Genomic DNA, 13,974 nt, shown 5'->3' on the forward strand with positions numbered 1-13,974 from the left:
GGTATTTCAAAAATCCTGGCTACGGCCCTGACCATGCCGTCACTTCGCTGGAGGGTCCTCTGTGGGTCACAGGCCCCACAAAGTCTGGACTGAAAACAAAAACATCTCATGATGAACTTCCACCTGAAACTGAAAAGCTACGATGCAACGCCGCCACCAGGTGGAGAAATGAGGAATTACAAAAACGTCCACAACACACCAGTCGTGCATCTTTTCTGGCACTGAGGACGGACTCGCTGTGGAGCACGGCAGAAATATTAGATAAGGTTCAAATATCCTACATGTTTAGTAGACACTATGTTCACTTTGATTTTTAACAATAACAATCTGACAACCAATCAATCGCTCCGTCTGCGGCTGCCATTCATGAGCAGCAGCTGCACTGTGAATGAGGACGGGGTTTCTCCTCCATTTCACATCACCACCACCACCACCACCATCATCGTCATCATCATCATCAGTGGTGTGTCACGTGGTGCGTCGGGAGCGGGCGGTGGGTGTGTCTAATCGCGTGTGGTTTCATTCATAACTACAGTCTTTATTTGAAGCTGGGATTAAAGTATGCAGACGGGGCAGGCTGCCTGTGCACCGACACCACCGGAGTCTACAGCCGCGGGTGAGTCCGACCTCTGTCCGGCTCGCATCAGGACCAGCTGACAGAGACATAGCCTACAGGCGTGCTCACGGTCTAATGTGGTACTACTAGTCTATTTCTTTATGGAAAATATGAGAATAGGTGACACAGCCGGCTTTAAAAAATGAATAAATAAAATTAAAAAAAAAAAAAGAGGGTAAAAATCGCAGCATCTGATTTAGTGAGACATGTTTGATGCGCAGGGGCCACGGCGGCACCATGAGGGGCTCGGGCTTCTGCGTGACTTTATGGTGATTTGTTCCCCTCCAGGCTGAGAGCAGACGACGCAGAGATGTGGGACAGCCCTGATCCGCGGGTTTTCGGAGGAGAAGAGAAGATGATGGTGGTGGTGATGATGATGCTGATGATGCTGCTGAGGCTGCTGCCGCTGAGCGCCGCCGGCTGCTGTGGGTCGCTGTAGTCAAGTCTGCACAGAGCGGAGCGGAGGGAAGCTGCTTCAACACCACCTGCATATATACCGTAAGATACAGCACATCTGGAGCACATCAGGATCCAGTCACACGGCAGGCTTTAGACCTTTATAAACCCCCATCAGCGTCAGTATAGTGATGTAGCCGACTCGCCTACAGCTGGATGTCCATCTGTGTGTCCGCCCGTTAGATGTGTGTGGTGAAAGTGGGAGATGATGTGAGGATGTTAACATGTCATCAGACCCTGGGAACTAAAAACGCGCGGGCGGGCGGGCTGGGCGCGCGCGCGCGCGCACACACACACACACACACACACACACACACACACACACACACACACACACACACACACACACACACACACACACACACACACACACACACACGCTTTGGATTTATATCTCCTCCACCAGTCGGCGTCAGTGTTTTCAGGTCTTACTCAGTATTTACTCATAAATGAAATAGTCAAGTGATAATGCTGACAGGTCGCTACACCTTCCTGTTTTTAAAAAAAAAAATTTTTTTATCCCACTTTCTATTTACAGCCATAATAATGGTGGAAAATCATCCATGCTGTCTGACAATGTACCTATTGTGTATTATGTGAAACATTCAAACACAAGAGTGCGATTTTATGGCAGCACCAATTCATCAAATGGAAGATTAGGTGTTTTTGTGCAGAATGTGCAGGATCTCATACGTAGCCTACTATGGTTTGAATCGTGCAAATTTGGCTCAGCAGCATGAGTTTACCATGGGTTCATATTAATTTGTGCATGTTGGCTACATTAAATTTATAAAGGAAGCCAGTGTTGCTGAGTTTGACCTGACATTAACTGCAGTTTCACTGTTGTAACACAAATGCAGCAGATGAACAGAGAATTAGTTTGATTGACACAATGTGCAGCAGTGGAGATTTACTGTCTGTCAGATAAAAAAAAAAAGAAAAAAATCAGACCCAACACAAGTCGCTCAGTATGTCAATAAATTGATGGGTTTATTTTTTACAGTAATCTTGTGCAATTGTTTTGTTGTTAATAGTGAAATGCAGATACTCCTGTTTTAGGGCCTTGTAAACCAGCTTCTACCAGCCTACAAGTCTGACTCTGTCAGGCTGTAACCATTAAGAAACTAAAATGTAACAGACATTTCTTCGAAAACCTTGTAACATATAATGTAATTTCATTTTTATGCGAGGTAGCTTACAACCATTTGAACTGTTATTTAATCAGAGCATAGAGGACAGACATGGTGAGCAACAAATCTGTCTCAAGAAAACCAACCAACAAACAAAACAAAACAAAATGAGGACATGCTGATACTGATCATGTGTGAAGATCCACTGAAGATAATTGAACACAACAAGGATTTAACATGTGCAGTGTGTGTCTGTGTGTGTATGTGGTTCTCTATTGTCAGAACATCATGGCGTTCAGAGCTTCGTCCTGAACCGAGCTACCTTGAGCTGTTGAGATATTACATAATGTATGACTCTCACATGGTGAGGGAATGTGTGGCAGCGTTAGCAGCATGTGTAAGGAATGCAATCATGGGCTGATGTTACACAACGCACTCTGTGTAAATAACCATGTACTGTCAGCTCTTACGCTCTTCTCCATCTCAAAATACTGACGACTGTCCCCGTCTCAGGCGCACACAGTAACACAAAAATGATGGTTTTACAGAGACTGGAGGTCTACAGGCAGAGACAAGACTTCATTGAAAAGGGATTTTTCATCATCGTGTCGTGAGAGTCCATCTTTAGGCGTCAGAATATCTCACTGGAGTTTAACGCACAGTGCTCAGTCCGGACAGCGGGTTAGGTTTACATCACGTTGGCATGTTAAAGGGGTATTACTCCAGTTTTATGCAAGAAGATCAATTAATTCATTGAGAAGAGTGACAAAACAGATGTGTGATATCTTATGTGAATTTAAAGGTAGCTTTCAAAAGTAATCCCTATGATGTCGTCAGGGTTATGTTTACCTCAGACTGGAAAGTTGTTAAGCTATTTAAGCCTTAAAAAACAATCAAGTGGACAAACTAGGGAACAGAAACACACATGTACGTTACAGATGAGCTGTTGTGACTCTGCTATCTGTGATCATATATGTGTGAGGACATTATGTCACTAACTAGTCGTGGTCACATGATATCCATGTGAATATCACATAGTATTATATGCACACACACACACAGACAGACACACACACACACACACACACACACACAGGAAATTTAAAGGAGATGGTCTGGGATTTTCCCAATTATCGTTTTTGTCAACAAACTTCTCTGTCCCTCGATACTTGCGATACTCGTGCTTCAGCCCAGATATAATTCTGTGTCCTACGTGATTTGCTAAAGCAGTTGTCCACTGTAGTTTTTAACTCAAACTGGGGTGAACAGAGCATTTTGCTGGGGACTGTCTCGTGAATACTTACAACTACATATAACGTACTGTATGTGAGTGAAAATAAGCAGCAGTGTCCATGTGTATTGTGATGAAAGTCAATGCTCCACTTGTGTAGCTCACTGACGTTGATGTTTCCCCTCTTCACTCTCTCCGTCCTCTGCAGGGTTCACTCACGCTGACCTGGACCATGAGCAATGATTTGCCTGTTCTGACAAGTCTGACTGAGAACTCCACTGTGAGTATATCTACTGCTGCGTCCGACCGTCCACCCCTCCCACTCTGCCACACGCCATCAACACACACACACTGTCCACGCCTTCATAGTGGCTCCAGTGACCGTCGTCTGGTAAATGACAATTTGAGTTGGACCTCAACCAAATCAACAAGCAATGTGGCATCCAGATAGATAAGAGAGAGAGATGCAAGCTGAGTTAACGACATGGTGTTCCAGTGGCTGGTATTATGTCCCAGTGGCGGAGTCTGATCTGTATCCAAAGAGGATCTGACTCCAAACCAGGACTGTGTGTGCTGCTGGAGGACAGGGTGGGATATGTGAGCCAGCAGCAGCGATTATCTGATGGTTAAAGCTGTCTGTGCGTGGGGAGAATTGACTGTTGTTCACGTCTACTGAGTGTGTTAGAAACATGGCCTGAAGACCGGAGAGAGGCTTCGCTGCTGCTGCTGCTGCTGCTGCTGATTGATTGTGTTGTTCTTCCTGTTTGGCTGAGCTTGTAAAAACAGCAGATTTCATTAAGCTACAGATGCTCTGACAAATCCTGTGCCCGTGTATGTTTTGCGCGCAAGCACACATGCGTGCGACCGTGGGTGTATCAAGGTGTGTGTGTGTTGCTGTGATGCTGCTGTTCAGAGACATAATGTAAACACACACACACACACGCTCAAACGTTCAAATTATTATAATACATTATATCTCCCCATAGGCTCCAACTGAATGTCGACCGCTACTGCATCTCATGAATGTAAAGGTTTTCTATAAGTGACGTGGTGCTCCGTTTCCCATTTTCTCCGCTCTCACACACATAATCTTCCTCCTCCTCTGGTTTTATAAGCACGAGAGGCGACAGCTCCCTGTGTTCAGCAGCTCTGTCGCTCTCTTTCTCTCCTCCGTGCTGTTAGATTGAGCCTGGGATTGAAGTTGAAACAGACTGATCGATGCTTTGTCTTAACGGAGGTACCTTTAGTGTGAAAGCAAAGTCATCATAAAATCAGCTGCTTTCGCTCTTTCTCACACACCTACACACACACACACACACACACACACACAGTATTTTCTAATGTACGTTTTCCTCAGTATTTTTTCAATCTAAATGTCAAACACTAGTCTCGTTGTTGCTTTTCTTTGTCTTATGTCACAGACTTACAGTAAACTCGGTATCTTTGGGTTTTCAACTGTTCAGACGAAACAAGGAATTTAACATGAATTATTTTAGACTCAAAGACATAGACAAAATGATTACTGTAACTGGAACAGATTACAGTAATTGATAACAATGATAATTTTAGTGTTTTAATATTCAGTCAGGCTTTAGGTGTTTTGCTGCTGCTGCTGCTGTTCATCATCTAAAGGTTGGTCCGTGCTCCTTGAGGATCTCCATGGTTTTCCTCCGAAGCAGCAACCTTTCACATTTTTATAAATTGCACGACGCTAAGTGTCGTAATAGATGAATTTCCCTTTTGTGACAGTGAAAAGAGCCCAATTATTTTTCTCCCTTGTTACGATCCCGGCTCGGCTTTTGATACGAACATCGGAAGAAGAGCTAGGAAAGTCTGGTGTGGGGATTGCTCATGTGCGTCTGCATCCTCCTCCTCCTCCTCCTCCCATTTCCATTTTTAGCCTGTGGAGGCCTCATTTCCCCCTCATTGAGAAGAGCTGGGAAATTGAATTAAGGGTCTCGCTGACGTTTCGATTAGCATCCCCAGGCTCACTCAGCCAAGACTGAGAGTATTAATCAGAGAGAGTGAAGAAGACAGCAGTTGTGTTGTCTGTGTGTGTGTGTGTGTGTGTGTGTGTGTGTGTGTGTGTGTGTGTGTGTGTGTGTGTGTGTGAGCAAGCAGGAAGTATGATGCATGTGTGTGAGTGTGGATAAGAATCACTGTGCGGAGGGAAGGACTTAAAAGAGTCTTTCAGTGTTAATTCCACTCCTTATTAAATATTACAGCGCTTAGCTGACAGCGTAATACGACAAAGTTCACTTCACTTCTGCAAAACTTAAAGTGAATCAATTACTGTCTAACATGACAACAGACACATGTGCGCTTTGTTTTGTGTGCGGTTAGTGAGTGACTTATGGGCTCCAGCTATGGCCTCAGAATATAAACAATGGAAATTAAATTTTAGTGGTGTAACTCAAACAGTAACAGTGAACTGTGAGTAGCAGGTTGATATTTGTAGTGACTCAGCCACAATGTATTGTCGATATGTGAGTTTGAAATTCTTTTCTTCTCAGCGAGGAAACCATTTTTCCCTTTTATGTTGTGTCTCATGATGCCAGGGGAGTTGGGGTGGGGTTAGGAAATACTAACCAATCTGAATGTATGGGTGGATCTTGTGTTGAGGTGGATCATCACAGGATCATCACACAGATGGTTTAAGAAGGTTATAATACATCTGGCGACTGGTCAAATGTAGCCGACATGGACAGAAATTACTTTATGGCACACTGTCATATTTTTTTTACTCTATTTAAGTTCCCAGTTACTGCTGAGATCTGTCACCATTTATATTCTTTAAGAAGAGCAATAATTGGATTATATTTGTAGAAATAAAATTAAAGTTATGTGATTATCAAATATTTTCTATGGCATACTACTGTGGTGTGGTAAAAATGTTAAATATGACATAATATGATATAATATTTGATCAAACTCCAGTGTCTCCAGTTTAGTGTCTGTTTGCCTACTTGTAGGTGAGATTTAAAGGTGAGAAATGACATGTCAGTGTTGTGTGTAATTCATTGTTGTGCTGCCTCCATACTTGACTGAACAGGTCCTAATCTCTGTTTCTGGTTGCACCCGTCAGGATGTGCCGGTGTCGGCGGGCCAGGTGGAGAACTATGTGCTGCTGCTGGTGCTGCTGAGTGTCTTTGCCGGGGGGACGCTGGTCCTGCTCTCCCTGCTGCTCCTCTTCTGTCACCGCTGCTGCATGGGCGGACGCCGCTACTCCAGGTGGGTGCTGCTGCCAGCGGGGAGACACACGGCGTGGTACTGGCAGACCTGGTTCGTCTGCAAACACACAGGATTTACAGGAGTCAATGGGATTATGACAGCAGAGGATTAAAGCTTTTATGAATATGAAACTGAAAGCTGGGTTGTGACGAGGCAGTTTTTGTGTCTGTGAAAGAGCACAAAGGGTAAAACTAATTTCCCTCTTTCAGAGCCAGCGATGACCCTGAGAAGACAAACACTACTTATGCTGAGGATTCTCAGCCCACCCAAGGTCAGAGCTGTGTTATTCTTTAAGTTCAGATACTATATATATATATATTCTGGTCCACTGTCGTCACTGAGTCCATTATTTCTCTCCTTGGGTTTGTCCTTGTCCTCTCTGACACTCAGAAATCACCATTCGTCTGGATGAATCAGATGCTCTCTCAGCTTCAAGCTGTCATGATGGAGAGTCAGAACGATTTGTCTCCACTGGGTCTACTGGCCGCAGAGTCTCCTTCAATGAATCTGCACTTTACGAACAGGAGAAGACAACTCAGAACAAGGGACGAAGGTACGGTTTATCTGGGCCAAAGGCAAATTATTACAGTTTATTTCACTGAGCTGTTTGATGATGAATGATTTATCCTCCTCCTCCTCCTCCTCCTCAGGTACACTCTGACAGAAGGAGACTTCCACCACCTGAAAAAGGCCAGACTGACCCACCTCCACCTGCCTCCAGCCCCGTGCGACCTGAAGATCCTCACCATCATGGAGTGTGACTCAGCAGAGAGCAGCACCATCAACATCAGTGAGACCACAGCTCAAAAACTGCCCCTCTCCATTTACCAGGTGACATGCACATCTGTGGTCGAGTCACTGCTGTTGCTGTGATTTTAATTTAAAACGTACAAAAACAGCTAAATCTGGTTTGTTCTCTGATCTCTAACATGTGTCGGTGTCTCTCTCCAGCCTTCTGAGAGGGTCCCCGACTGGATGGGGCAGAGCCTCAGTGGAGGTCTGCCAGGAGACCATCACCACTCCACCGTCCTGGACCAGGGACCCAGACCGGCCTCATCCACCATCAAAACACAGCACACACGCTCCCAGACTGTGAGTTTCACCTTTTTCCACATGGTATAGAGAATTATAGGTGGTCAATTAATTTTTAGCGAAGCCACTGGCACAGCTCCATCAGTCAGTTGGCCATCCAGACATGACATAACATGTTTTTTGTACAAATATTCATGAAGATGAATCCTGATGACTTTGACAATCTCCCGAGATTCCCCTAGAGACATAGCAATATTTATAGATAATTGTAACTAGTTTGGCTTTTCTGGTTTTAAGAACTAGAGAATTAATTTCATTAATATTTGTTACAGACATTTGTCTTCCCCTCGGGATGAAATGTAATAACTTTGACCCGACTCTTCCTCTAGAGTAACTATCAGAGCAGCATTTTAATTTCACATGAGCTTTTTTTATTAAATACCTGCAAAACTAATGATGTTCCCATCAGTCTGTTGTTTGTGTGTAGTGCTGATTAGTAAATGTTTGTATTCTAACTCACTAAACTAACACAGTGAACATCATTAGCCTCGCAGAGCTGCAAACGTGGCTGCATACTGTTTCCTATGTAATATTCCTCTCCATGGGCCAAAGTGCTCGCTGTATGTTAACTGATATTTGTCATCATGATTTTAGTAAGTGCTTGAAACAATATTTTGCTTGACAAAACAGAAAGCATTCTCTAAAAGCCTCTATGACAAAATCGAACGCTTTGCCAGCCTGTATTCATACTGAGAAAAAAACATTAGCACGGATCGGCTCTTGAGTCCACACTGATCTGCACATATCACTCATAAACAGAGCTGTGAAAAGCAGTCGCCACAGGCCCAACCCCAATGATGCACTGTGACATTGGTCATCACCGCAGCTGAGTGACAATATGACAAACTGTGGTCCCCTGAGGTCTGTGCCTCTGCCCGTCACGATTCATCTCAGCTCATCTGCCTCAATCCCTTCTAAATGTCTCATCACCTCCCTCCGTCCTCCTCTCCCTTCATCTCCTCTGGCAGATGGAGGCTATCGGGGATAGGGGAGAGCCTGAGAGCGAAAGGGGGATGAGAGGAGATTTGACTCAAGCTCCGGGCCAGACTTCAGTTCTACATTTCTTCTCTAAACTGCGGCGCCATGCCAGTCTGGAGGGGGCAGGCCCTTACTTCAGGAGGTGGAAGTTTGACAGCAGTCACCGGGCTGCTAGTCTGGATGCCAAAGGTTTGGATCGATATCATAAATGAATGAGCACGATTTTTTTTTATTTGTGGGTAATATCTAAATGAATTTTAAAAAGTGCATGTGACAAGGTGAAGAAAATCAAGTAGACAGATATCTTTTCATGTGAATTGCTCCCAGGATCACCCAAGAGACGGCCCTTCCAGAGACAGAGAGCGGCGAGTGAAACAACTGACCACACCGATGACGACTCCTTAACCCTCCAAGATGAATCTTTCCCACACTCTCCCATCCTGACCAGTGGCCTCCAGTCCCTCTCCGCAGAGTCACTGTCTCATCATGCGACAACACCCACATCCTCAGTCTTCCTCAGCAGGTAAATCCTCTCCCATTATACCCATTACCCTCCCCACGATTTGCAATATTCAACTACCAGAAATACAGATTGTCTGACTGTTCACCATCTGTGCAGGCTTGAACTGGAGGCCATGGTGGAGGGAAGTGGAGGGAGCAGCGCCAGGAGAGAGGGGCCCTGTTTACCAGAGGAGGCCACAACCAATGGAATAGGAGCAGGAAAGGAGACAACGTTTGGTGCAGGTGTAAGATCAAGAGCACTGGGGGTCGAGCTAGAATCGACGGAAGAAGATGACTTGTTTGGGCCGCAACAAGAAGCTGCCGTTCAGGACAGGTTTGAAGACATGTTAAGGACAACTACGGACACAAAGACAGAGAGTTTGGCGGCAGATGCGAGGAAAAAGAGCGAGGCAGAGGTAGATGATGGAGAAGATGTGGTGTTGGGAGCTGAAGCCAGGCGAAGGGCTGACTCAGCCTCGTCTCTTTCCTTCATGATTCGCCAGGAGAGCTCCGAGGCCCCTCCCTCCCTGTACAGAGACATCTGGAGCTTGCGAGCCTCTCTGGAGCAATATGCCTCCTCAGATCAAAGCAGCACAGATCGGGAGTCGATCCGCAGCGATGCCGACAGCGTTTCATCCTTAGGTGGTGCAGGAGCTCGTTCTGGTCTGGACAGCTGCTTGTCCCAAGACCTGGACGACGAGCCCGAAGGAGAAGGGGAGGTAGAGGGGTTGGAGGGAGGAGTCCGAGGGGCGTCGGGTGGGGACAGTGAGATGGGAAGTGGCGCTGGAGGAGAGAACGAGGCAGGGAATCGGAAGCTGCTTCAAATGGACAGTGGCTACGCCTCCATCGAAGCGCCACCCAGGGCCCCCGAAGAGATGCGGCTCTTTGGGGCTCCCGGAGCCCCGAGAGGGAAGACGGCATCTGAGAGAAGGCTGTTCTTCACCAACTCCGGAAGAAAAGGTTCGGTGTGCGAGAGCATCGAGGCCAAGCTCTTCCAGGAGGAGCTGGAGGACGAGATGGCAGACAACACCGAGACAGAGGAGAAAATCAAGGAGCGGTCTCAAACTGGCAGCCAGTCTCTGACCCTTCAAGAACCACATCCACTTATGAAGTCCCTTCACCCTCAGAAACCTCCAGATTCGCAACCTCAGTTGATGTCTCCACTGGTAAAGCCGACCCCCCAACCCCCTAGTCCTCACAGACCTCGCCTCCGTCGCCGCGACTACAGCATCGACGAGAAGACGGATGCTCTTTTCAACGAGTTCCTCCGTCACGACCCGCGGTTCGACCAACAGGACTCTCCGCTGCGCTCCAGGCACCGCTCTAGAGTTCACCTCCGGAAGCAGTGGCAGAGACACAAGCAATACAGCGACCCGGGGTCGGGCACCGGGGGGAGGTACTCCCCGTCTTTAGAGAGGCAGAGGTTCACGCCGCTGAGGAGGGGAGACAGCGCCGGTTACCCTCTGGACACCAGATATCACAGCACACTCTCACGGATTGCGAGCGCTGCCGACGAAGAAGCCAGCGAGGTTGCAGCTGGCGAGGAGGCGGCCAAAGACAACGCGGAGAACAAAGACCCATCATCAAGCGAAGCAGCTGCCGGGGACGCCGTCGAAAGCGCAGCCAACAAAACCTGCGAAGGCACAGACGCAGCAAAAAAGAGCAGCTCTGGTTGCGGCGGGTCGGGTGGAGAGGGCGACGGCTGCCAAGCCTCTAAAAACAATGACACGGAAAGCACAACTAGCCAGTCTTTGACCGCTGTGACTGCACAAATCAGCCACATGGACCCGAGAGTCGACAACAGGAACAACAACAGTAGTCAAGCGATCTTATCAGAGGTTTCCCTGCAGGCAGAGGATAGTCTGTCGGACAAGCTGGCGGTGTCGGTGGAGGAGAGGCTCTACGGCGGCCTGCGCAGTGCAGAGAAGCTCGGCCAGGGAGGAGCGGAGCATGTGCTTACCGTGACTCACGCTGCCTCTCCCGGCTTCAGTCCCATATAACCTGTTAACAACGCCATCTTCACCATCAACTTTGTTTTAGATCCACTGCGTGCAGAACAAAGACTTGATCAGGAACGTCCACAGCAACTCAAGCATCATCATGTGTTGGATACTCACTCAGTTTTTCTGATCCTTTCCATTTGGACAAGGCCTCAAAAATAAATTTGGTCTGACAACTGCTGCATCAAACATATATATCCTAAAGGACAGCAGCACCTTCTTGATGGCCAGTCTCATAGTGTTTCCATTAAGACCTTGATTTTCCACTGTGACACCAATGTGACATGTGATGCCCCCTTTTTATCGGTGACCATTCTTCGAAATCAAAAAGCATTCATCACATAGCTTTGAAAATATAGACCCATCTTTAGAAAAAAGTTTAATATTTTCAGACTTAACTGTGAATTTTCAGCATGCTACTGTATGTCCAAACGATGTGTATGTGAATACTGTACATTTCTAACTTTAAAACAAAAAGCACTTTGATGGGAAGAAAGATAATGATGGAGTTTCTGTCGTCCGTTCCTCTCATTTTGAAACCATATCCTCCTCAAGTGTCCTTCTTGTCTCAATCATCATGAGGGTAAATGTGTACGAGAACTGGTGCTGTATTTGGTGACAGCTAGGAGGAACAATGCTGATCATGTAAAAAAAAGAATAGAAAAAGAACATTATGATGGTTTTGTGCTTGCAGCCTTCTCTGTCATTAACACATATCAGCAGATTTGGAGATGGCACACTGTCCTTAAAGTAAAAACAGATAGGTTATCCAAAAAATACAAAGTGGTTAAAAGTATGTGCATCAAGCGTTTTTATACTCATATTTCTTATGTTTGTATTGCACCTTTGTTATTAGTCATCTGTCCCTGTTACGCATCATAATTAAGGAGCTGGGATCCAGGAGCTCCTGCAGGCTCTAGTGGAGTGTTGTATCGGGGGAGATTGACAGATGATACTTAAAAAGACTGACACAGGAGCCTCTCAGGCTTTCAGACAGATGGTTCAGTGACAGAGAGTTTGAGGCTGTGAAACAGGAGGTTTAAATTGAACAGCAGTGGCATTTTGCCCGTTCCCAAATCCTGGCAGAATGGAATATACTCACCCTGTACCACTAAATAAAAGATATGTCTGGTGATATTTTTATCACTGTCAACATATCCTATAAAAAGACCAAAACCAAACATGAATTGACCAAAACTAAGACGTGCTGTCTATGTGGCCGACGTCTAATATAGCTTATTGCTTTGTGCTTTAGAGGCTTTAGAGCTCAGTCGTTGTGTAAAAACTATAACACATCAATGAGCCACAATGATCGGCTTTACTGAATGATGAACACGGCCACTTAAATCTGAGTGAATCCAACAGACATCATCCTGCCGGTATAAATATGCACTTTAACACAACGACCCCTATTTGACACATTGTTGGTTTCTGTCTTTTCATAGAATTTGTGGGCATTACAAATAATGTCAAAAATATGAAGGTAGGCTATCTCCTTCAGGGTTAAAGAGCTACTGCTTTGTTTATTTGAAAAGCTGCTGATTATTTTATTTGTCGACAATTTCATAATAATTGGCTTAATATCACATTAGTGAAGTCCAAAGATTTCTTCAACAAAAACGTTAATACATTAAAATCTTGTCCACTAGGTTTCTAGAGAGATTGAACTGCACCTCGGTCTTTGTTGGTCTGAGCAAACAATATCCTCCGAGCAGGACTCTGACCTGTTTTTTTGTGTGTGTGTGTATGTGTATGTGTGAAACTACTGTTTTGAAGAAGACATTTCAGGTTCTATTTCAAGTGTCTTCTATTGTTTAACAAACTACTGCAAAATCCAACATAATAATAATAATAATGCAGAGAGAAGCAGCAAATCCTTGCACTCAAGAACCTAAAGCCAAAAAATTGGATTTTTGATTGGTAAAATGATTAATGTTTAATCCATTATGAAAGCTGCTGCAGACTAATAGATTAATTTAACGTTGCAGCTATTCCAATCTGGAGATAATTTTAGGATTTTGAGTGTCATTAGAACTCCGAATGAAAAGACTTCTTCCTCTCTCTTTCAGTCTGGTTTTCAAGTGTTATTTGTTTTCTGTTCATGTCGAACAACCTTGGTTTAATGTGTGATGAAGAATGGCACCTGCACGACTGCGATTTCCACACAGGCTGTGGTATGAGCTGCAGCACATCCAGTATGTGTGTAGTTTATGAAACTCATGTCTTTGTTCTCATTTCATGGTAAACCATCTGCTTTATTATAAAACAGTGCAGAAAATGCAGACGTCTTGCAGCCTCGACAAAGGCCAGACCTTGTGGGACCAACTGAGGCACAACTTTGGATTGAACATTTTTCTTAATAAAAGACATGGGGGTAAAAAAAAAGAAAAGAAAAGTGACTCCCCCACCCATGATATTATACTGTTGTAATGTGATTCATGTAACCTGATGTGTGAAAGTGTCAAAACAGCAGAATAATTTCCACGAGAGCCTGAAGTGTGTCCTCACGTACTCATCACACTGCTGGCTCCGCAGCCTGTTCAACATGAGGTGTCTCTTCATCCTCGCCACGTTACTCCTCTCGCATGTTGTCGAACGGAGGACCTCTCTGTCGACCTTGCTGACGTGGGAAGTCCTGCTCCCTCCCTCCCTCCCTCCCTCTGAGCTGTGACTCACCTGATAGATCTCTGATTTATTCCCTGCGAGGCGCTGATGATGGGACCGACTGCGTAAGAGGGG

General features: G+C 45.5%; 1 protein-coding gene across 1 annotated transcript; it reads left to right on the top strand.

The window, feature by feature from the left end:
* Positions 1–467: 467 nt before the first annotated feature.
* Positions 468–13,600, top strand: cbarpa (CACN subunit beta associated regulatory protein a). The gene is made up of 11 exons (XM_085805795.1): positions 468–616; positions 905–1,114; positions 3,642–3,713; positions 6,519–6,664; positions 6,874–6,935; positions 7,055–7,217; positions 7,315–7,495; positions 7,616–7,756; positions 8,725–8,923; positions 9,062–9,257; positions 9,354–13,600. The coding sequence occupies exons 3-11, from the start codon at positions 3,666–3,668 to the stop codon at positions 11,233–11,235; spliced, it is 3,018 nt and encodes a 1,005-aa protein (XP_085661921.1). The 5' UTR covers positions 468–616; positions 905–1,114; positions 3,642–3,665; the 3' UTR covers positions 11,236–13,600.
* The last annotated feature ends 374 nt before the right edge of the window (positions 13,601–13,974 follow it).

The sequence above is a fragment of the Trachurus japonicus genome, chromosome 17 (genome assembly GCF_045865225.1).
Source record: "Trachurus japonicus isolate A0001 chromosome 17, Traja_1.0".
Taxonomy (NCBI): Eukaryota; Metazoa; Chordata; class Actinopteri; order Carangiformes; family Carangidae; genus Trachurus; species Trachurus japonicus.